Source organism: Stegostoma tigrinum, chromosome 29, assembly GCF_030684315.1.
Source record: "Stegostoma tigrinum isolate sSteTig4 chromosome 29, sSteTig4.hap1, whole genome shotgun sequence".
Taxonomy (NCBI): domain Eukaryota; kingdom Metazoa; phylum Chordata; class Chondrichthyes; order Orectolobiformes; family Stegostomatidae; genus Stegostoma; species Stegostoma tigrinum.
This window is the reverse complement of record NC_081382.1, coordinates 25,166,372-25,190,952: the sequence shown is the minus strand read 5'-3', so window position 1 is coordinate 25,190,952 and position 24,581 is coordinate 25,166,372. Positions and strand designations below refer to the sequence as shown.

Below are 24,581 nucleotides of genomic sequence, written 5' to 3'. Positions count from 1 at the left end.
TGCATCTCAATGTATTTTTGCAGGTCTGTCTTTTTCTCCAGCGTTGCTTTTAGCTCAAACCAATGTTTCTGTCACTGCTCCTGCAGAACTTGATAATTGTGTACATTTCATCATGACTTCCCATGTTTGTGGGTACATTTTGTTTTAGAAATTTCAGGGATAGCATATTGGCACTTTCTGGTGTCTCATTCTGAGCGGAAAACACATAGTCATCAATTTTCTGAGGTCAGATAAGTAGAATTTTTGCAAACATTTCAGAAAGGGGATGACATCAATGTCTTCCATGAAACTGTGTTATGATCCCAGCTGTTACTTTGAACAAGTCAAATCCCAGAATGAAATCAGACCTGAAAGATTATATTCTGTTTCTCTGCAAATTTAATGGCGAGTTCTTTCACTGAACAGGAGTATGCACATTTGAAGGTTTGGTTACAGTAACAAAATGGAAGTTTATTACTCAAAAGAAATAACATTGGCATAAACCAAACCAAGCCGACTAAATATAACAGTGTGAAAGATTTTAGAACACACAGCAAAACAAAATTCCATATACTCTCCAACACTGTATCTTTACTGTTAATCAAAAAGAAGAGAAGTTCCTTCCCCATCATATCTGTAAGTTTGACTTAACTACTTCTACTCAGTTCCAGGCCTGTAAGTTGTGAAGCTTTTTCCTTGATGACTCACACAACTGAGATCTTTGATTTTCTCAGCTTCAAATAACTGATATAAATGTCAAACCAAACACTCCTGCTCTAGAAATTTCACAAACTACACGCTTTCACTGAGTAACGTATTTCTTTAATTGCCTTGAACAATCTCATTTTTTGGGACAGACTATATTTGCTGTTGAAGCCAGTCAGATGTTGTCGAACTGCCTAAAAGCTTGTGAACATCTTAAAAAAAACTTATTCATCCTAGCTTCTGCTAACTACTGGCTTAATATTTTCTCCCCAGTCATAAGCACTCAGAGTATAAACAAGATTCCATTAACACTCAGATACGCACAAACTGGGTTATAATCATGGCTCTAGAAAGACTGACATAGTTAATCTTGAAATGTCACTATTTTGAAATCCAAAATCTAAAAAAATCATAGACACACAGAAAAATCACAAAACTTTCAGCTCAACTGACAATGTGAAACATGTGTTCACCATGCTTTCTCTCATGGACTTCATCTCATACCTCACTGGGGATAATGCAAGGTAAATTGAGCCTACCTGTTTCCCAAGTTATCACAAATGTGACAATTTAATAAAACTACCAAAAATCCCAATTTTCCTGTCTGACTGGTACCATGGACTAGCACACCAACTTCCTTCAATAACAGCAAAATTAATTCTACTAATGTAACAGACTTCATAGTAAGAAATCAATTCTGAGTTTATAGCACTTAAACTCTGTCCCTTTTAAAATTCTCACACACACACACACACACACACAGACGCGCGAAACCACAAAACACAAATATTAGGAATAAAAACCTGGAAATCACAGTTCGGTATCACCGGTCTAAGTTACAAAACTGGATAGGTTGGTTTCACAATCCATTTGAAACTTCAGTGATGCCATGATGTTATCTGCACATTGATGATCAATCTTTAGTTCAGTGGTTAATTGATATTTCCTTTTCCTTTGGGCTCTGGAATTATTTCTTTCAGCGTATTTGGAATAAGTATTTCTGCTCTTTTGACAGACAGCAACTTTACAGGAAAAGGGGAGAGGGATATTGATGCAAATAACTTCTACAAGCTTCCTTGCTTTTCTCATTTATTTTGTGCATAAGAGTCTGTGTCAATCTGCAGCCTGGCCAATTAGAGGGTTGGTACTATTCTGAACCCTCCTGATCCCACAACAGCTGGTGCCAATTCATGTGGATTCAATGTCCCCAAACAGGTTACATTTTCCCAAATGCATTAATCAGCTTTATTTATTTTTCTGAGTTGCAAATGCCTCCTCGTACATTTTCCCTTTATTACAATCAGTGTCCATTATAGATTTATTGTCTATAGCCCAAAAATTAAAAAAGTCTCCTGCAATCTGGTTTGCCAATCATTTCATGTGTATGCCAGATGGCCTTTATTATAGTTTGAAGGTACTTAAGTGTAGTCCATTTGGGTTGTGGCACAACTCTTTGTGGCTGCATCAACCTTCGCTGACCTGCACTGCCTCTGCCAGTGGCCTCTTCTGTTACAAATCTTGTAAAATTGATTGAGAGCTCAGCATTTCCTTGGTGCAATCAGAGGCCACATCTCCCACAGGTCATGTTACCTTTACATGTTCAAGTAATTGTGTCAACTATCAGATCTGTCTCATGCACTTTAGCATGATTTAAGAGTGCTGACATGTGTTTAACCTGTGGACTAGATTGCTCACTGATCGTTCAAGCACTAAGCCTCATCAGCACGCTGTTCACCACTGCTGCCACCATGTCAAGTTAATGATTATGGTCTAATAAACAATCGCTAATCGGGGTAGATCAACTCTGACAGTTAGTTTATTTGAAACAGTAAAACACACAACAGTCATGAAGCAGAGTTAACAGCAAACCGAATAATTTCTGCATTTATGTACAGATTGGAAACCTGCAACAGACTATCTGCAGGCAGCATTGCAATATTGTGCAACACACTGAACAAGAAGTGTTTAGACGTAAACTTTTTAACGTGAAGGTAGGCATCAGCAGGAGGTTTTGGAATTCTATGATCCTGCCGCTCTGAACGTGTTCATTTTCCCTGTCGGATCCAGCGCTCAGAAAATGTCTGATTTTCATGGTGACCCTGTTCAAGGTGGTGAGGGAGCAGTCTTCATTGATTGTCAACACCACAAAAGGAGCTTGTAATTCACCACAAAACTCACAAATTAAATACTTAACATAGTTACACTATCCAATTGGGGCATTTCTGTGATTGTTGTATTGGGGAAAGTATTGTATTTGTAATTTCTGCTGCTGGAACCGATTCTCCACTTTCCCAAAAAAGACGCATGAAATGAATCTCTAAAAATCTTTAGTTGTGTTTGACTGAGCTGCCACAGATTTTAACACTAATTCATACAAAACTCCAAAACTGAAGAATTGCCATTAAAATCCGATCAATTACATAGAAATAAATTAATATTTGCTGCTTTAATTCCTCTCCTCTTACAAGTATAATCACTGCCAAAAATTTTCTTGATTGTTTTGAACTGCTCACAAAAGATAACAGGAGAAAATACAACTTCCAGAGCAATACTACTACCACCACCATCACCACAACTTGCACTTATATAGCACCTTTAAAGTAGTAAAACATTCTACAGCTCATCAAACTGCATTTTTCAATAAAATTTGACACTCAACCAGATAAGGAGCTATTAGGACAAGTGACCTAAGGTTTAGGGTTACACGGGTGGATTTTAGAAATGGCCTTAAAGGAAAAAGAAAGAGAGAAGCTTTGGGAGCCAATTCCAAGGCTTAGGAACTTGTTATCTGAAAGCACAATAGGAACAATCAAACATATGATAAGCAAGATACTATAATTGAAAAGCGTGATGATTTCCTGGAGGATTATGGGGTATGAGATAAAGTTGGACCAAATATAAAGGGATTTGAAAACAAGGATGTGAATTTGAAAACTGACACCCTGTTGCTGTAGAAGCCAATGCAGTCCAACGAGCCCTGTTTCTAATGGAGCCCAACTCATTTTAGGAAACAGACAGCAGAGTTATGGACCAACTCAGGTTTACAATGAGTGCAAGCTGGAAGGCTGGAAAGCATTGGATTAGTCAACTACATAGATGAAAGCTGGGAGACAGTGGCACATGCTCTAGTAATCCAGTGTCCTGCACTGAAGGGCCTGAAATCCAGGATTCCAGACGAAAGGACCCATAATCCAGAGTCCAACACTGAAGGGCCTATAATCCACAGTCCCAGGCCGATGTTCTGGGTTTGAATCTCTTCTTGAACAGGTGATGGAATTTCAATAAAAATCTTGAATTAAAAGCTAGGCTACTGGAAACTAGGAAAAGGAGCAGGTCATTGGCCCTTCATTCAACATGAGTGGAGACTACATTTCAATTGTCAGAAATAGCCATCTGACTCAGTAATTTCTTTCAGGTAGGGAATCTGCCATCCCTAGCTGGTCTGGCCTACACGTAACACCAGACCTTCATCAATGTGGTTGACTCTTATGGCAAGCCAGTCAATTCAAGGACAATTGGGGATGGACACCAATCTGCTGGGCTTCACATGACATGCACACATCACTAGAATGTTTTTTTTAAATCAGCAGTAGATGAACTGAGGTGGAAGTGGTAAAAGATAGAGATAGAAGTAGATTGTGTTAGTCTTAGAAAGATTATAAGGCCAGAAGCTCAGCTCAGGGTCAAACACACTGCCATTATCAAAAATGGTTTGGTTCAACACTTGTCAAATCACCAAGTAGATTAATGGAACCAATGATCAGAGAACAGAATTTGGGCAGAAACTAAAGACAATAGTCCCCTAATGTTCAACTGGATGATGTTTCTGCTCATCCAATGCTGGATGTCAATTCAGCAGTATGACAAGTCAGAGGTAATGAGAGGGTTGAAAGAGGTAGAGATGGATGCCATTGCTATACACATGGAATCTGATATTATGTTTTCAGATGATGCTGCCTCTCAGCAGCACATTAATAAGAAATAAAAGCAACTCTTGTTGATCTGCAGCAATCTTCTTCATGACATCAAACTATACAAACCATTCCATTTAAAGTTGCGATCAGCAGATTTCGTTTGGGGGTTGAAATAAATGTAAACTGAATAGGATTGAAAAGTGCACATCAGTCTGCTTTTTAAAAGGGGCAAAAAGAGGAAAAGCATGGAATTACAGGCCAGTTAGCTTTACATCGATCATGGGGAGGTTGTCGGAGTCTATCAATCAAGGGCAGGGGAGCTGAACATTATGAAAATTTTGAGTTATTCAGGGACAGCTGGCATGAAGTTTTTGAAGAGGTGACTAAGATAATGGGCGTGGGATTGTCTATGCATGTTGTTTATATAAACTTTAAGAAGACATTTGATCAGGTTCCACATAAGAGACTCTTAGCTAAACTAGAAGCCCATGGGATTGAGGACAAATTACTGTTATAGCTGAGAAATTATTTGAGTGGCAGGCGACAGAAAGCAGTAGGCACTCAATATGGTACGATGTGGCCAACGGTGTCCCACAAAGCTCTGTATTAGGGTTTCAATTATTCACATTATCTACTTATGACTGAGGTAATGACATGGAAAGTCATATATTCAAACCTGCTGATGACAAAGTGGCATTGCGGACGGTGTAGATGACAGCATAGAATTACAAAGGGATATTGTTAGACTAAATAATGGGCAAAGCTGTGGCAGATGTAACCGAGTGTGAGGTTATTCGTTTTGGACTGAAAAAGGTTCGATCAGGGTACTTTCCACCTGATAGGAGGTTAAATACAGTGGATGTCCAAAGAAACTTGAAAGTTCAGGTATGGAGATCTTTAAAATATCACAAGCAGGTGTAGAAGATAATCAAAGAAGCTAATGGAATGCTGAATTTTATATCTAGAGGACTGGAGTCCAAGGATGTTGAAGTTATACAAGATCCTGGTTAGTGCCCACTTGGAATACTGTTAGCAGATTTGGGTATCACTCCTTAGGAAGGATCTACTGAACTTGGAGGGAGTACAACATAAGCTTCCAAGAATGACACCTGGAATTCATGAGTTCTAAGGAGAGATTATACAAATTAGACCTGTTTTCTCTAGAATTTAGAGGATGAAGGAGATCTGATTGAAGTGTTAGAAATATTAACAGAAAAGGCCAGGATAGGTAAAGGTAAACTGTTTCCACTGGTAGGGGATTCTAGAACTCAGAAGCATACTCTGAGAATTATGGCATGGCCGTTCAGGAGGGAAGTCAGGAACTTTACACACTAAGGGTAGTAGATGTTTGGAATTCTCTTCCACAAACGGCACTGAATGCTGCACCAGTTGTTTATTTAAAAAGTCAGGTAGATCACTTTTTGTTAAGCAAAGACGTAAAGAGATATAGGCCGCAGATCAGCCATGAGCACATTGGATGGTGAAAGAGACTCGGGGGCTGGATGACCCACTCATGTTCCTTTGTTCCTATCATTCAAATACGTCATTCGCCTAAGTAGAAAAGCAATAATGCGCTAACAAGGCATATTGAGAAAGAGCATTAATGTCTTGATACTCCTAATAACAGCACTCAAAATTGAATAAACAATGTAATTGTACACCACAGTTGATCCTTAAAGTGCTGTGAAGTTACTTTATTAAGGCACGATGATGCTTTCAGCATTATTTATAATATAATAGTTTGACACTTTAAATCCTGTCAAACATTGACCTTGTCACACTGTTGATACAAATAGAACGATTTAAAGACTATGCAGCCACTTTTAAATGAACAGGAAGCCACGTTTGAATCATGCCAATCCCAACTCCAGAAAGAAACGGACCACACAGACAATGGCAGAAACTTTAAGTTATTAAAATAGTTAAAATTTTTAAAAACTGGGAAAGATGGCAAGGAGAAAACAGCCAAACAGAAGATGAAATAAGTGGTAATGCATTAACATTCTCAACATCTAAGAAGCACAATCATTGTAATATCATAATCTGTTGCACATTGCTGTGTGTATGCTGAAGTCATGATCTTTAAAAAGTATCTAGACATGTCACTTGCTTTACAAGGCATGTAAGTGGGACTAGCAGAGTTACTATCACCAACAGCTTGTACAGATACCATCAGCTGAATGGCCTTCGTTTGTGTTGTAGCTATACTAATAATTCTTGCACCCCACACCACCCCTCCCCCCATAATCTGCCACTCCCTGGAGTTAAAAGCAGTGTTCAAGAAAAACAAGAGCAAATTAATAACATGTTGAACAGTGAATTTACCCCAACCAATCAGATAGTAGTATTTCATTCTCTTCTCTTCGCTGATATTGACAGTGACGACCTTACTCCAGAGAAGTATTCCTTCCACCAGCATCCAGGCAAAAGCAGCCATGAAGAGCAGATGTAGCATAGCTGTTACAATGGAACATGCCACCTAGTGGGAGAGAGATGTACTGTAATTTAGATTCATTTAATTGCACTCAAGTTTTAAAGAAACAAGAAAAAGGGATAGGCAATCAAGGATCTCTCCGGTATGGTTATGTACTTCACAGTTAGAATCACTGACTACAAAATTCCACCCCTAGCTGACAAAAATTGCTACCCACTGTGACCTAGCCTATAATAAATGAGTTCTATTTCCTCCTTCATTTAATATAAACAGTCAGCAGATTATACCTTATTCAGCAGTACACGCAGCAAGTATTTTGCAAGAATGTGCATTACTGTACGGTACTAAAAAACTCACAATGCGACAAAGTATTGCATATCCATTTGCAACTAAGTGAAGCTGAACCTGGGCACCCTTGGCATCAGCATTTCCCTTGGCATGGCACTGGGAGCAGGAAGAACAGGAACACAGAAAGTATGGAGAAAGCAGGTTTGAGTAGATTGATAAGATACAGAGAAGCTATTCCTAATGCAAGTGCTCACCCCAATATAAAAGTATCGGGGATCAAGATTTGTGTTAAACTAAGTGCTCCATTTATTCAGGCAGGCTGAGGTTCTGACCAATCTCAAATCTTTACCACTTCCCCAACTCCACCATACCCAACCCAATGTTAACTTTTTCAGACAACATTCAAAGCTTTTAAATTAAACAGATAAGCCTATTGCAATGAGCAGATCGTAAAATACACTTCAGTTTAATGGTGAACTTGACTGTTCAGGCATAGATATGTTTTCCTTTTATCTATTACTATCTCCCGCCTCTCAATCTTCAAAATCTTGCTAAATTTACCCACATCATCTCCAATCCCCTCAGAATTTCTGTCCTCTTCCTCCTGACCTCTGTCCTCTTCCTACTGCCCAGCTACATTATAGCACCTGATTGTCGATCCTGCTCCTTCTGACTGGCAATATGATTAACGGCTTCCTATGCTCCAGTTGTCTCCTTCTACCTTTCAACCTTTACAAAAACATGTAAACTGATCTGTAACCACATTGAGAGTGTTTGCACCTAGTGGGGAAACACTTATATTGGCTCCCAGAACAAAGTAAATAGTTTTTATTCATTCTCTTGTGGGACTTGGGTCTTGCTGGCTGGGCCAGCATTTACTGCTCATCCTTGCTTGTCCTCGAGAAGGTGGTGGTGCGCTGCCTTCTTGAACTGCTCCAGTCCACATGCTGGATGAGGATAACATAGCATTAAAAGATTCTTTATATGTTTATTATAGCTCTTGGTATATAGACAGATTACAGGCACAGGCTATTCAGATTCTGGGCTGTTACGAAGTTGTTTGGTTTCAAACCACCATGTCTCCATCCGCATGTCATGCTTCAAGTGGTAACAGTTAAGATGGAGTCTGAGGCCTTTATACCCACAGATCATATTCATATGCTATGATACAGTAATGATCTAATGAGCAATTTTTTTAAAAAGAAGAATTGCATACTAATTTTGAGCTATAACACACCTGTAACCCACCCAAACTCTCCAACTAATACTTCTTGTTGCAATTTCCGTTTCACTCAAAAGTCTTCAAACACACTGCGCATTGTTTCGGAGTTTACTCGCAGGATGGGAATATTCCTGATTTCACCGGATTATATCAGTATGAGGTCAGAGAGAGGGAAGGCAACATCACGGTTTTCCTCAGAAGCTTCCTCCTCAATCAGTGATGCTGTGCAAAGTTATCTCTGACCCACCCTCTTTTGGCTGCAGGGTCCCTACTCTCCTCAGCAATGGCTACTGATTCTGGAGGTACTGTTGAGGCTTAGCCACTTGCTAATCAAATTGGCCAGTAGCTCTCTATGGTGGAACTTCCTTCTGAGTGAGGGCTAAAGTCCAGCCTCCTGGCAATTAACACCCCACAGGGAGTTAAACGGCAGTGGGGTTGCCAACATTACTGGGGATGCACTCCCTAATGCCATTTTCAGTAGCTGACTGGGAAACGCCATCAGCTGAAACATCCTGTCCATTATATCTAAAGTCGTGGCCCTCAAACTCAAACTCTTCTGCAATATCCACTGACCCTGCAAACTTCTTCAGCCATTTATCCTTATGTGCTTCCTTTGGTCTGTTCACTTTGACCAATGATCGCAAATCATTGCTTAGCAGATTCTCAGCAACCTTAGTATTACTCTTTGCAGTGTGCCTTCATCATACTCTGCCACCTTTTCAGTTCTTCACTATTCAAAACATTTTTTCAATTAAAATTTCTCAACTCTTTTACCATAACTCAACATCTATTCAGTTCATCGATTTTTTTCCTATGTCTGCTCTGGGATATTTACTACTTTATATGTATCATATGAATTCAATTTCTAATTGTAAGATAACTGCTCATGTACTCCTTTTGCTATTTACTTTTTAAAAATTTGAGTCAAAGAGTCATACAGATCATTTGGTTCAACCAATCCACGCCAGCCACATTCCCAACTAAACTAGTGCCACGTGCCTGCGCTTGGCCCATATCCCCTCAAACATTTCTTATTTATACCCAAATGTCTTCTAAATGTTGTAACTGTATCTACATCCACTACTTCCTCCGAAGTTCCTTCCACACATGAGCCATTCTCTGCATTAAAAGGTTGCCCCTCATGTCTTTTTAAAGTCTTTCTCCTCTCACCTTAAAATATGCCGCTAGTCTTGAAACTCCCCATCCGAGGGAAAAGACACCTGCCATTCACTCTATCAATACCCCTCACGATCTTATAAACCTCTATAAGGTCACCCGTCAACCTGCTGCATTCCAGTGAAAAGAATCCCAGCGTATCAAGCCTCTCCTTATAACACAAACCTTCTCTTGCTTGCAACATCCTGGTAAATCTCTTCCGAACTCTCTCCAGCTTAATACTATCCCTCCTATAACAGCGTGACTAGAACTGGACACAGTATTCACAAAAGGCCTCGCCAATGTCTTGTACAACCTCAACATGACGTCCCAACTCCCAGTAACCGTAAATTATGGCACAGACTTAGTACCATTTATATAGAACTGTCTGCACCTACACTATTAATGCCTTACATTACCTTAAAACATTTTCCTTGTCAATAGCTTCTTTTCCTAACCCTTCCAATCAAGAATTTAAAATTCTTTGAATTCCAACTTGCACATCGACTGTCCACAGCCCATAATTTGATCTGTAGAATCCCAGACATACATTGGTAAACTAAAGTAAGTTGTATTATGTTATATCTTCATAGAATTCTAAAATTATCTGCTTGAAAATTAGATCCTAAAACTTACCTATTTGAATTCAGTGTCAGGCGCCTTGCAAATACATGCAAATAGTTGTTGTTGCAACAGATAGCAACACTTTTTCAATCTTGTTACCATTGTTCTAATCACCATTGTGCAAATGACGCTAAAGTCGGTGGAGTTGTGGATAGTGCGGAAGGATGTTGCAGGTTACAGACGGACGTAGATAAGTTGCAGAGTTGGGCTGAGAGGTGGCAAATGGAGTTTAAGGCAGAAAAGTATGAAGTGATTCACTTGGGAAGGCGTAACACAAATACAGAGCACTGGGCTAATGGTAAGATTCTTGGTAGTGTGGATGAGCAGAGGGAGCTTGGTGTCTATGTGCATAGATCCCTGAAAGTTGCCACCCAGGTTGACAGGGCTGTTTAGAAGGTGTACGGTGTGTTAGGTTTTATTGGCAGAAGGATTGAGTTTCAGAGCCATGAGGTTATGCTGCAGCTGTACAAAACTCTGGTGCGGCCACATTTGGAGTATTGTGTACAGTTCAGATCACCCCATTATAGGAAGGATGTGGAAGCATTGGCAAGGGTGTAGAGGAGATTTACCAGGATGTTAGGAAGGTTAAGAGGCAACTTTAAGGGCATTTAAATGGTCATTGGATAAACATATGGATGATAGTGGAATAGTGTAGGTTAAATGGGCTTCAGATTGGTTTCACAGGTCGGCGCAACATCGAGAGCCAAAGGGCTTGTACTGACTGTAATGTTCTATGTTCTATGTTCCAGCCTTATTAATGCAGAGTGTTTACTGAAAGCTTGTATTGACTTTCTGGTCTCAATATATTACTCTGCAAACTAAAGTTTTTCTGAAATTTCCAAGACCACTTCTCCAGTTTGAACCTGATTTCTTATGTACAGGATGTCTAGGTTAACTCCATCTTGGTCTGATGTTTTACAAACCTCCAGTTTTTTTAAGGTCTATTTTTGTTTACTTTATGGATCCATCTCCTATTCCAATGTTTCATGCTCTAAATTGTAAAAAGAAATGCAAAGCTCTATTGATCTTGCTCCTCCAAAAATATCGCATGTTTACATTTAAAATTTGTCTAAAAAGTCATGATCCTTTAATTTCCTTATCAGTCTGTTTGCCGATTGTCACTTTTCATGCATAACCCTGAGTTTACTGTTTCTGGATAAGGACATTTTTATCAGTTATTTACATAATTAACTTGCACTTTCCAAGCATGCTTTTTTACCTGGTTTGTCCTTGCTGAGTCACTTGCCACAAGCAGAGCCTCTGCTGCAACTAGGGCACAAATGAGATTTTTGTGCACTGTCATTCGATCTGATTTTGGAACACTGCAAAAGAAATACTGACTTGTAACAGCAGATGTGTCAATAATTCAAATTGCAACTGTACATGCAGTAGAGGGTGTAAAACATGGTTTGTGATTGTTTATATAAATATCAAGCTTTCACTCTGGTAAACAGACTGAGAATGACAGAATTCTCCTCACTGCTTGATCAGACAAATGTTCTGTAGGACTCTCATCCAAGAGGTGCTAGCCATATAGCACAGAACTGCTACAATTCAATGTTTATTGGCAACTTAATTGGAAGAAGTAAAAGGTTTGACATTTCCCAGCAATGTTAGTCCTCATTGTCACACACATGCACAAAACTCAAAAACTTTACCAAACTTTACCTGGGAAATTTTCCTGAACCGTTCTCAATGGGTATCACTATTTTGCCCTAAGCGAAGCGGAAATTCTGTCTATGAAGCAGTTCTGAAGAATTTTTTGGGATTGTGTGAATAGATTCACTAAGCACTGATTCTGAAAGCAATGTTCACTGGTGAGTGCACAAGCAGAAAAGCCTGCTCCTGTGATAACAGGCTGTGGAGCTGGATGAACACAACAGGCCAAGCTGCATCTTAGGAGCAGGAAAGCTGACATTTCTGATGAAGGGTCTAGGCCTGAAATGTCAGCTTTCCTGCTCCTATGATGCTGCTTGGCCTGCTGTGTTCATCCAGCTCCACACCTTGTTATCTCGGATTCTTCAGCATCTGCAGTTCCCATTATCTCTAAGCCTGGTCCTGTGCTGCTGTAGTAGCTACATTCACCAGAGTCAACTGTGGATGAAAAGAACAGCATAAATGTAAACTGCAGGAAAACAAAGACTTGATGGTGTATGCAAGAATTACTGGAAAATAAGACAAGGCAATACTAACCCCACCACTGAGAACAGAATCAGCGTGACCACCAATGCACAGAGAGATATAGTACAGCCAATCAGTGTCAAATTCATAAGAACAGCTTCTTCATAAGAGCTTCTCTAGAAATAAATAAGGTGTATAATATCTGATTAGTCAAAAATACTGTTATATCATTATTGTCACCTCATGTTGAGGATCGTAATAACTCCAGTGTTGGGTTAGACCTTTCGGACAGACTTTCCTGACATTTACAATGAAGTTACGATGTTACAAACTGGTTCATACAACACACACGAAAATGTGGTTCATCAATTGGAAAAATCTAGTAAAAATGATCATAATGGTCAAATACCATAGTTATGCTAAGATTTTATTCCTATTATTGCATACATTTACAAAATAGACACTCCTTCTCTGAATTAGAAACTACTATATTATAATTTTACCTTCACTTCATAAAGTTGGAAAAGCAAAGCAAAATTTGTCGAGTGATTGCAAAAACATGCTGTTGATTCAAGCCCAGATTCGACGACACTGCAGCCAGCTGTAGACCAGCTTCCACCTTTCTCTGGCCTGGTGTATAATTCAACGCATTAGTGATATAGATTCAAATTCACTTTTTAAAAAAAATTTAACAATTTGCAATAAAACTTTTTACAATAGGCTTTTGATAAAGTGAGGGAATAAAAATCATCATGAGTTATTTTTTAATTCACCATTCTGAAACAGTTTGCAAATGCTAATTGAGGTGTTGGACCATAGTTTACATTTTATTTTATTCATTCAGTGGGATATGGGCATCGCTGACAGCATTTGTTGTTCACTCCTAACTGGCCCTTTGGAAAGTACTGATGAGCTGCCTTGTTGAACTGTGGGTGTAGGAAGATCGACAGAAGTGTGAGGGAGGCGATTATACCATTTTGACTCAGCAGCAGGGAAGCAATGGCAATGTAGTTCCAAGTCTTGATGCTGAGACACTTTTGGAGCGGAACTTGCAGATAGTGGTGCTCCCATGCATCTGCTTCCTTTGTGTTTCTGGGTAATGGAGGCAGTTTGACAGACCATTATGCAAATATTGAATTTAGCAGGAAAAGACTATCACAGATTTACAAGAGTTTTATTGTATATCTTTAAGGCATTGATGGATAGATACTTGGTAGGCAGGGTAGGGAAGGGGCAAGCTGAAAGGTTTTCAGGGTAAGCGGAATGTGGATTTACCGTTCCAATCAGATCAGCCACAGTCTTATTAAATGGCTGAGCAGGCTCAAGGAGCCAAATAGCTTGCTCTTGCTCCTAACTTATATGTTTGAATGAGCAAACAAATGATCCAGTCATTATCACATTTCTGTTTACTGAAGTTAGTTGAGTCCAAATTACCTATCACATTGCATACGTCACAACAGGGACTACACTAAAAAAAAGTACTGCATTGTTTGCAAGGCACTTTGAGATACTGCATGGTCATACAAAAAGCTACATAATTGGAAGTTTTTTTTAAAATCAGAACTCATGGTAAACTTCGAAGGAAGGATGTTCACACATGATATTAAAATGCCTTTCCAGATGCTGACAGGCACACTTCTGGAATTATGAAAAATGGCCTATTTTTACACACAATCCACATTTGCAGTGCCCATGCTGCTCCAAAACAATGATGTCTCATTTACATTGTCTGCACAAAGTACTGGTGACAGTCCTACCTCAATAGGCTCCTCATATTTCTCTGTGATGAATTCTGGGCTGTTTGCCTCATTGGCAGCAACACTAGGCCAGGTCTGTGCACTGGGGAAAGGTAGCAGGAAGAAAGTGTCCAGCACAAAGACTGAGGAGCTGAAAGTGTCCGCCAGCCCCTCATGCCGAACATGCTGTTGGAAGTGGTTGCTACACTACAACTGGATCTGATTGCACTACAGTTGATGGTGTAGAGCAGTCTCAATCAAAGGGTGGGAATCGGAAAGTTTCCTTGTTAGATCAGGAGTCAGACAGGGTTGCCCTCTCTCTCCCACCTCGTTTGTGTGTTAAATGAAACCTCCTGCAGAGAAGGATGCAGGCTTGGAGAGGGGTGTGACTGTTCCAGGCAGCGGAAGCCCAGCAGATCAAAGCCTCCCTGTACATTGTGCCCAGGTCTGCTGCCAGTGTACAAACTCACGAGCACCTACAATCAGTTTGAATTGACCTTGGGAACCAAGGTAAACTGGGGTGAGAATGTGGCTGATCGATCCGGTATTCCTTCACTGTCAGGTCAGATTGTCTGAGGGTGCTGGGTATTTGGTTCAGACGAACTGGGTTGTGTGCCAAAGCTTTAGAGGTTTACCATTCCCTCTCCATTGTGGATTAAACCTGGTCATCAGGTATGAGCTGCTCTCGGTGTTGCTGTATGTGACCCAGGTCTGGCCTATCCCCCAAGCCTGCACCACTGCAGTCATCTGAGCCATCTTCCACTTCATTTGGAGCTCAGACATGGGCCATGTCTGCAGGAATACAATATACAATCATCTGTACAAAGGGATGGGGGGAAAGAACATACTCAAAGCCATCCTCATCATGATGGCCACCTTTGTGTGTGGCTGCATCAAGCTGTGCCTAGACTATCAATACGCAAACATCAGATATTCCTACATACTGAGGTTCTAGCTGGCCCCGATGTTTGCGAACGACAGGCTTGGCTTCAATGCTGTGGAATGCAGCAAGTAGCTGGACTGTCCCATACTACCTGCCCTACGTGGAAAAATTTATAAAGTAAAACACCTTAGACCCACATGTCCATCAGGAAGTGATCAGCATAAAGTCTCCTTGAGACCCTGCAGGAAAAGGGAATGATGGATCCTGTTGGGTGGTTCCCTCGGCAGGCTGTCAAAGTCTTTTGGCAAAATACCTCATTTCCAGAACTTTCCAACAACCATCAAGTCGTAGCTTGGCTGGTGGTGAGAAGGGTACTGCCCATCAGATACTTCATGAACCCCAGGTCCTGAGCGCCAGCACACGTTGGCCTCGAACTGCTGCACTGTAATGAATGTGCCTTTGCAAAGAAGGGCCGGAGAGAGGTGCCGTGGTTTTTAAAATCGAGGTTTATCCCAAGCAGCTCCGTGATGCAGGATTCTTGTGCTCTACGGGCTGTTCCCCGAGATGCACTCTGAGATAAACATCATCTGTACTTGGCGGACCATCAACTCAGTGAAGGACAGTTAAGGTCGGTTAAGTTCCACATGTATGTGCTTCAGCAGCCTAAGACCAGGTTTAGGTCCACACCTAAATTGCTTGCAATTACACCTTTACCAAAATAACGGTGGTTTCTGTGCAGTGGGCTCAAAATTACATGTGGTCATAAAGTCCAAAGGTTGGTTCTTCTCACCCCTATACTCTGTCTCATTTACAATAACAACTGGCGATAAATGCATACCCTACTTCAATCTTAATATCATTAAGATTGTTAAAACAGTGAACTTTCCTGTGTTTTTGGATGCGGAACACTCACCTCAAACTAAAATTCCAGAAGACACAGATTGAATCAACAGCAAAAGAAGAAAAGGCCTAAACAGGAAAAAAGAAAATTGCATGAAATATCAGGTAATTTAACATTTGTAGCTCTGAGGTATGAGAGGGTTGCAATTACTTTCAATTTTATATGCTTACTCTGGTTGTAATTTTTGTTTTGTTTCTCTATCTACAAGCCTTGTTAAATACAGCCTAAATCTATAACTACACCTCAAAAGTTTTTGCTAAACATTTCAATGCTCCATATTCCAGGCTCTCCCTTCTCCTATTCATCCATGCAATCTCACTGAAAAAGACAAAGGCTAAGACAGCAACATCACAATGTTAACCTGACAAACCCCTTCAGTATCTTTCAAGTTTCAATGAGATCACTGAATGGCCTGGACAGTGTGGGTGTTGGGAAGATGCTTCCATTGGTGGGAGAGACTAGGACCCAAAGGCACAGCCTTAGAGTAGAAGGAAGATCTTTTAGAAGGGAGATAAAGGAGCAACTTCTTCAGCCACAGAGTGGTGAGTCTATGGAATTCACTGCCACAGAAGGCTACGGAGGCCAGATCATTGAGTATATTTAAGACTGAGATAGATATGTCCCTGATTAATCGATGGTATCAAAGGTTACAGGGAGAAAGCGGGAGAATGGGGTTGAGGAACTTAACAGCCACGATTGGATGGCAGAGTAGACTCAATGGGCCGAATTGCCTAATTTCTGCTCCTATGTCTTATTGTCTTATGGTCTCAACTTCAGTTGACTTTGCCTCTGACCACAGGGAAACCCTCTCATCGCAGAAACTGAACAGGTGAACCTTTGACCTAACCCTCCAATGTAAGGTCTAATATTAAGTTTTTCTTCAATGTTTATATGAGCAATCGGAACTGGCCAGTCAGAAAAGTAAGGGAAAGACTTGTTTTAACATCTTGCAGCATTCCCTCAATTCTGTATGAGATTTTCTAGTGTATGAACTGAAACCCAGGCTGTAGTTTCAATCCCAAATTTCCAAAGTCAGAGGCAACAGAAAAAGCTAAACTGACAATGCAGATGCAAGTTACCAGCCCAAAATACTTATTACTCTACATACTTAATTGTCTTCAAGACAGAAATAAAACACAAGCTCCTACCTTAACTCTGTGTTGCAACCTATACTTTGTAGCCGTGCTGACTGGCTGAGCCCCTTGAAACACTGTTGATGAAATAACTGCTGATGCAATCTGCATCCCTACACGTCTGTGGGCAGCATGAAAAACATAAAAAGGGACTCTCAGCATTTGTGTTTTGAAGGTTAAAGTATCTCAAATTTTCATCAAAAACTTTACCATGTTTTTCAATATTCTGTACGCAGCAAAGCATTAAGAAATTGATTTCTAAAAATCAGTTCCAGGTTTAACTGCAAATAGGTGAAATGGTACAAGAAAAATAACTTGCCTCAGATTTTGCATGCATTTTGCACCCTGTCTAATTAACACTTTGCACTCTGGCTAATTCCCACATGGGTTGAGGTCACTGTGAATGTCCTACCTTCTCAAACCTCTCCCCTTGCCCAAGGTGTGTTCACCCTCAGGTTCAATTAACAAAACCAGCAACACGGTGTTACCATTTGCCTGTCGTACAATGTCTGCTCTCTTGTCTGCAGGCACAGCCCACTTACCTAAATATGGCATAACTGTGAATGATGTACAAACTGGCTTAAGAAAACTCTGTGCTTACCATGCAGCAATAGCTAAGTCTGCAGATTGTACGTCTTCCACAGTTTCTTGATGGCTCACTGCCCCTTCACAGATTATACACTCTCTTAGGGTACTTTAAGGCATTGAATATCACACTCTTTAAGACTTCAATGTTTAACTGGCCACTGCATCCTGAATTCCTTGCATTCCTAGTTAACACAGTGTGGAGCTGGAGGAACACAGCAGGTCAGACAGCACCAGAGGAACAGGAAAGTTAATGTTTCGGGTTGGGACCCTTCATCAGAAGTGGGGAGGGGGAAGGGAGAAAGGGGTGGGGCTGGGGGAAGGTAGGTTGGATGGCGATAGATGGATGCAGGTAGTGGGGATTGGTCAGTGGGAAGGGTGGGGCGGACAGATGGGAGAGAAGATGGGCAGGTTGTGTCAGGTCAAGGAGGTGAGAGGGAGGATGAGTGGGGCTAGGGAAAAGTAGGCGCAGTGGAGATAGGTGAATGCAGGTAGGGAATTTGCAGGTCTGGGGAAGAGAGGCTCCGAGCTGGGAAGAGCTGACTGGGCGTGAGGAGATGCTGGCACATGTCTACGAGCGCGTAGCTGAGAATCCACAGGAAGCTCTGGATGTACTGTAGATAGGGGTTATTGCAGTTTGGTCCAGATTGGAATGGCTTGAATGTTGTTTGGAATCCATGTGTGGATTGTGTAGGCAGGTACTGAGAAAGGAGATGTGGCTGTAGTAATGGATCGTGTCAGTATGTGGTCAAAGAGCTTCAGGGCACAGGAGATCACCAGTGGGTTGCAATGGGAGAGGGATTTGCTGGTCTGGGATTCCTAGTTCTTAATGGAGAGTAACGTTCTCTCACTCTTTGTAATTCTGAAAAATCTTCATTTATATTGATATATTGAACACAGCTCTCTAGTGTGGTGTTTCTGCTAAGTCTCCATTACAACCCTTTTTTCTCTCTCTATTCTGCAGATGATGGATTACTTCACCACTTACATCATTATCATTAGCATATTCATATCCAGTTATACAATAAAACCCTAACAAAATGCAACTGTTGTATGAAACGTCAAAAAAGTTCAGATCCCAGGGTGAGTTAAACTGCAATTCAGCTAATAATTCAAACCAAGTTGAGTACCTGGGCCATAGCCAGCCAATAACTTCATGTTTAAATCTCTCCAGTCAGGTTTCAGCCCCATCACAATGTTGAATCAGCTCTATAAAAGTTCAAAATTATATCGTGTCTGGTTGACTAATGTAAACTATCGCTGTTTGTCCTTATTTTGATATGGTTGACCAGTAGAGACCGTAATAAGTTCACTTGACAGATGATATAGCAATGGTCTGTGCCTCCCATAGCATCCTGAGCAGCTGCACAATTAATGGTTCCCCTTTGGGCAGAATTGACTATTTTTACATCATTGCTGCTAACTTCAGCGTAATTGAGATGCCCATGTTCAATGTGCAAGCGCCAATGGCACAACGCAAATTACCTATGACCAGCAGTTGAATCTTAAGCACTTTCACACAGCATACATTGCATATGGACAAGGGAACATTCACATATTAAATACGGCTGGAGTTTATAAATGCCTGCTTCATGTACATGCCCTTTCAATGTCCTGGTCTCCAGTAGATGTGGATCCTGCATATTCATCTGTCACACCGACACTGACCTGCCCACCCAGGGCACTCATCCAGCCATTTTTCAGTTGTATTTTTGTATTTAAAGAATGGCAAAAGATGACAGGGAACACAGCTTGTGGTGGAGACTCACAGAAATGGGCTTTGCCTGATACCATGTACCTCACCCAAGGGCCTTTGAGTCCCCTTCTAAGTCACACTGACCGACAGCTCATTTACACTCATCCTCCCAACGGGAGGAGCTATCGCATTCAGCTTCATCTTCAACTGTCCCACTTGCCCCCAATTCCACCCTAATGATTCCTACCAGATTGAACAGCTGACCACAGATTCTTCAAGTAAAGTCTCACTCACTTAAATCCTTCAGCAAAAGCTGTTTCCATCAAATTAATTTCCAATGCACTACTTCCAAGTAAACTGTGAAGGCTGCCATACCAGATGGTCACAAATGAAGCTCTTGTCAAACCTGTAAGGCAGGACAGTGAGTTGTAATTAAAATCCTAATTTGATCTACAAATTTTAATAACATTTATTTAGATTTTACAACATTTTCTATTATTGCGTCATATTATTTTCTACTGTGTTGTGAATGTTTGACAGCTGTTCGCAGGGAGTTGGAACCAACTGTTTGGAAAAGCTGGAAACTTGCCTCTTGGCAGAGGCAGCTTCGTCCTTTAGCTGAGCACAATTTCACAGGGTACAGTCTTCCTATTTCAGGTGAAGTGTGGATGTAAGTATGAAAGAAGTAGGGGGGGACCTTCCACTTGTAAGCAGCTCAGAGTTTCCCCACACAGTTGCATTCTCCTCAACTTATTGCATATTCCTGCGCAGGTTAAAAGGTTAGATTTCACAGCAGCAAAGAGTGAAACCCAGCAGGAGCTCCTGGGCTTCAACGTCCAGGCATCAAATCGAAACGAACAATTTCTGCTCATCACCCTCAGCCACCCATCCACACTTGGAGATGTAAGAGACTAGGGCTCCATCTTGTGCTCAAATTCACATTTTAAATTGAACACTCAAAAGAGCTCTCTTTCATGGATGTCTTAGTTGAGAAGTTGGTCAGGAGGCCCTGTTACTGTTGACAACCTTGCAAAAATGTCCAGTCCACCAGTGTCAGATTATGTTGGAAGGGTAAAGCGTTTCAAAGCTTGGAGCGACAAGTAAAGCTAGCCATTTTGAATGACTATTGTGTACTAGCAATGATTGATGCTTATGGGATTCTGCTGTCAAAGCAAAAGGATGTTCTGCCTATCACACAAATGACAAACGTAGCGTATTAAGTTCAATGCCAGTGTGAGGTCAGGAATGTAAGCTGCATAACCCAAAAACAAGTGGACCATGTCAAACAGCACAGCTCCTCAGCTGTTCACAACAAACAAGGTACTGTTAGTAATCAAGTGGCCTGTGTTTGTAAAACTCACAGTACAGTGTTTGACACTTGATACGATTCTGCAATCGGACCACATTTTCTGGATAATCCTGAGATTGCAGGACAACCAAGTTAGGATTGGCATTTGGGCTTGTCATGTGACACACTTGCTTGTCCTGGAAGCTACAAATAGAAGACATGTAGAATGCTGGTTGAAAAGGGGATGGAACGTATAGGAAGGAGATTTTATGACAACGTCACAGGGCCTTTCTGGGACTAAGTGTGGAGTACTGTGTACGGCTTGGTTTCCTATTTTGTAAAAACTATTATTAAAGCTCAGAGAAGGTTTACATGATCAAATCCAAGGATAAAAGGCTGTTCTTATTCAGGATGATACATGTTGGTGGTGTGATTGTAATGAGGTGGGCCTCATAGAACATGTGTTCCTTGATTGGGGCTATTAATCTGGTCCAATCAGGAAAGCCTGGCTGACAGATATAACCAGAAGTGGCAGAAGTTCTGGGGATAGTAGGAACTGCAGATGCTGGAGAATCTGAGATAACAAGGTGTAGAGCTGGTTGAACACAGCAAGCCAAGCAGCATCAGAGGAGCAGGAGAACTGACATTTCAGGTCTAGACCCTTCTTCAGAAATGGGTCTAGGCCTGAAACGTCAGCCTGCCATGGTCATCCAGCTCTACACCTTGTTGTGTCAGAAGTTCTGTTCACTCAGAGCTGGCTGTGAGAGAGCAAGATCAGTGTCAAGGACTCTCCACATTTGAATAAAGTGTGACTTGATGACAAGATACCAGCTTCTGTGGAGTTATTTCAGGGGTGACAAGAGTGAGATTAACGATGTAACCATGCAAAAACACCTACTAACAGAAGCACAAACGGACTTTAAATAGGAACTACCACTGACTTTGTCATTAGAACATGCGGCAAGTAGAGAATAGGAGTTACAGGGTATTTCAGTGGAAGTGGACGCCCTCGCCAGGCTGACTGAGCTTGGGGAACACCACTTGAGTGAAGACAATTGCATAGCTTCACACAGGACATACCCTGAACAGAGGGAGTCTAGGTCAGCTCCCAAAACAAAGCCAAGCCTCAGCCAAAATTGTCTTCAAGATTTAGAGTGGAAAGCCATTGTAGTTGCTGCTGGTACGTGGATCTGAGACAGTAAAAGGAGTCCCAATAGACCTAGACTGAGTAAGAGAGCTCATAGGCTGGTATCCAGAGAGTGTACACCCTGGAAAGTCCACCTACATCTGGCTTGGAACAGTTACACCGCTAAACAGTATCCCAATCAGAACCAATCAAAATAATTCTGAAGAAGGGTCCTGACCTGAAACATCAACTTTCCTCCTCCTCTGATGCTGCCTGGCCTGTTGTGTTCCTCCAGCTCAACAATATGTTATCTCTGACTCCACCATTAGCAGTTCTTACTATCTCCCAATCAAAATAAAAGTCTGTTTAAAGGGTCACTTGGTTCTAATGGAGGGCGATACTGGTGTGGCCATTTCAGTGATCGCAGAACCATTCTTTAACAAAATTCACTCTGGACTCAAAACATTAACAGTGTGCAAGACCTTGGCTAGACTGTGAACCTATAACCTACACCTTTACAATTGAGGGTAAAACTTCAGTTCCAGTCTCATATGAAAAGCAGCTGGTTCAGTTACCACTAATTGTAGGAAAAGGCTTTGGTCGAATTCTGATGGGGTGAAATTAGTTAAGAAAGATTCACCTAGATTCGTTCAACATTTTGATTAAAAAATAGCTGGCTGAGTCAAGTCCTAATTAAATAGCAAAGTGTTTTTCAGGAAGGTTTAGGGACTATCAAAGGAGCCAAGGCCGCCTTACATGTTGACCAGGAAGCAATTCCAAGATTCTGCAAGGCCTGCCCAGTGCTATTTGCCTTCTGGGCAAAAGTAGAAGCAGAAATCAGGAAGCTGGAAAGAGAAGGAATAATCAAACCAGCTCAGCTTGTGAAATGGGCAGCACCAATTGTACCGATTGTGAAGCCCAACAGATTAGTTTGCCTTTGTGGAGATTTTCAACATCCAGCGAGCTGCTTTTTGCAGTTGGATAAATACCCTATCCCTCACATAGAGTATTAAACTCAAAGCTGGCAGGGGGGCTGTGTTTCATGAAACTGGACATGAGCCACGTGCACTTGCAAATGCAGTGAGATGAGGATTCCCAGAAGTATGCTACAGTTAATACCCATAAGGCTTTGTACTGATATTCAAGACTGCCATGTGAGGTGTCATCAGCCTGTGTAATTTTCCAGCAGACAATAGAGGACATTTTACAAGGTCTACTCCAGGTCGCCATTTATCTTGATGATGTGCTAATAAAAAGGGCATATTCACACAAAAAAAAACTTACCAGAAACATTAGGGCCTGCTCATTCAACAGTCAGTAAAATTTTAACAAGGTGGCAAGATGTAAAAATGCCAAATTCTCTAGCACTGAAAAATAACTTTAACAAATAAAGATCAAGATTTCTTCAAATTTGATTAGTTTTGTTTGTTTAGATTTAGTTTTAAATTTTTTCCCCTTTTTTGGACTCTTTTACCTCTCTTTCTCTTTTAATCTAATAGTTACTTTCTTTACTGTTTCATTTCTGTATTTGAATTCAGTATTCTAATGGACAATTCCTGGTTCAGATTCTCTGTTATTCGTTAATGACTTTTCACTCTGATGAATAAAGAGACACATAGGTGATTACCCTGTTGTGTAGGCTCCACATCCCCTATCAAAAGCACCACATCCTTATTTCTTTAATGGAGAACAAAGTTCCAGTGAAAAATCACAGAAGGTTTGTGGCCAAATACATGTACAAACACAAAACAAAGCCCTGGTCTTGTTTCTTTGTTGCTGTGACAAAATCTGGTCTATAAATTCCGTGCCAATGCTGCAATGAGGTTCCAAAACAATGACCACAAAATTTCACTTAAACTTACATCAATGTCAAGAATTGGCCGAAGTGTTTCACAATTTCAAGATTGGAACTAATCATCTGCCAATCACTCGAACTAAACATTTGTTCTGTTCCAAATCTAAAGTCATTCAACATTTGTTTCCTGTGGATATACCTACTTATTGAATTTTACACAACAGATGGCAAACTGCTTGAGTGAAATATGAAAATGTCAGAAAATTGATGTCAATACATTTTTGCGTTGCATGTAACTCACACCAGCCATATTTTTACATATTAAACAAGATAGCACACCTATAAGCAATACTTTCCTCTTTGTTGGAGTCTATCAATTGCTTCTTTAGGAAGTCCTATTTGATCAGTTGACTTGTTGTTCATTTCACTCAGATAGACATCAATGTCATTTGTAAAATTGGTAAGTAGCTTTTGCCTGATTTCAAGTTCTGAAAAATACAGTGGAAATAATAAATACAAAGGATTGGCTCAGTTAAAACATTTTGTGAAACTGCTGAACCAAATACAGAATTTTGACATAACATTCCCAACTACGAACGTGCTGACAAAAAAAGTGGCTGTTGTAAGACTTGTGTATCGCAGACAATGGGACCCCTCATGGGACATTTTCAACTCACTTATCTGATGTTTCTGAACACAAGAGCTTCACGTCAGGCTTTACCAGCAACTCTTATTGTAAAGCTGCTGCGAAGACACTGAGTACTCAGGGGCATGCGCCCACCTCATGGACTGGACCAAGCTGCATCTCAGTCATTCTGAAGGTTCCTGAATACTAACAGCATCCCAGCCTTACAATTGTCCCATCAACCAACACTCTTATTCCTCTTGTCTTACTGTGCCATTTAGTGCAGACACAAAGCATGTTAAACTTGTTATCAGGCCTCTGTCCATTCAAGACTTCATTTAGGAAGTCCCAAGAGCAGCCTCTGAAACCAG

At 40.9% G+C, this 24,581-nt stretch overlaps 1 protein-coding gene across 1 annotated transcript in view; it reads right to left on the bottom strand.

The window, feature by feature from the left end:
- The window catches only part of adgrd2 (adhesion G protein-coupled receptor D2), a 133,576-nt gene that overhangs the window by 92,699 nt on the left and 16,296 nt on the right, over positions 1 to 24,581 (bottom strand). The window contains exons 10-17 of the mRNA XM_059638335.1: positions 23,944 to 24,073; positions 19,671 to 19,784; positions 17,111 to 17,216; positions 15,975 to 16,030; positions 12,946 to 13,072; positions 12,515 to 12,618; positions 11,541 to 11,643; positions 6,924 to 7,077 (exon numbers count right to left, since the gene is read on the bottom strand). Coding sequence (XP_059494318.1) covers positions 6,924 to 7,077; positions 11,541 to 11,643; positions 12,515 to 12,618; positions 12,946 to 13,072; positions 15,975 to 16,030; positions 17,111 to 17,216; positions 19,671 to 19,784; positions 23,944 to 24,073 — 894 coding nt within the window. The remainder of the gene's footprint in view (positions 1 to 6,923; positions 7,078 to 11,540; positions 11,644 to 12,514; positions 12,619 to 12,945; positions 13,073 to 15,974; positions 16,031 to 17,110; positions 17,217 to 19,670; positions 19,785 to 23,943; positions 24,074 to 24,581) is intronic.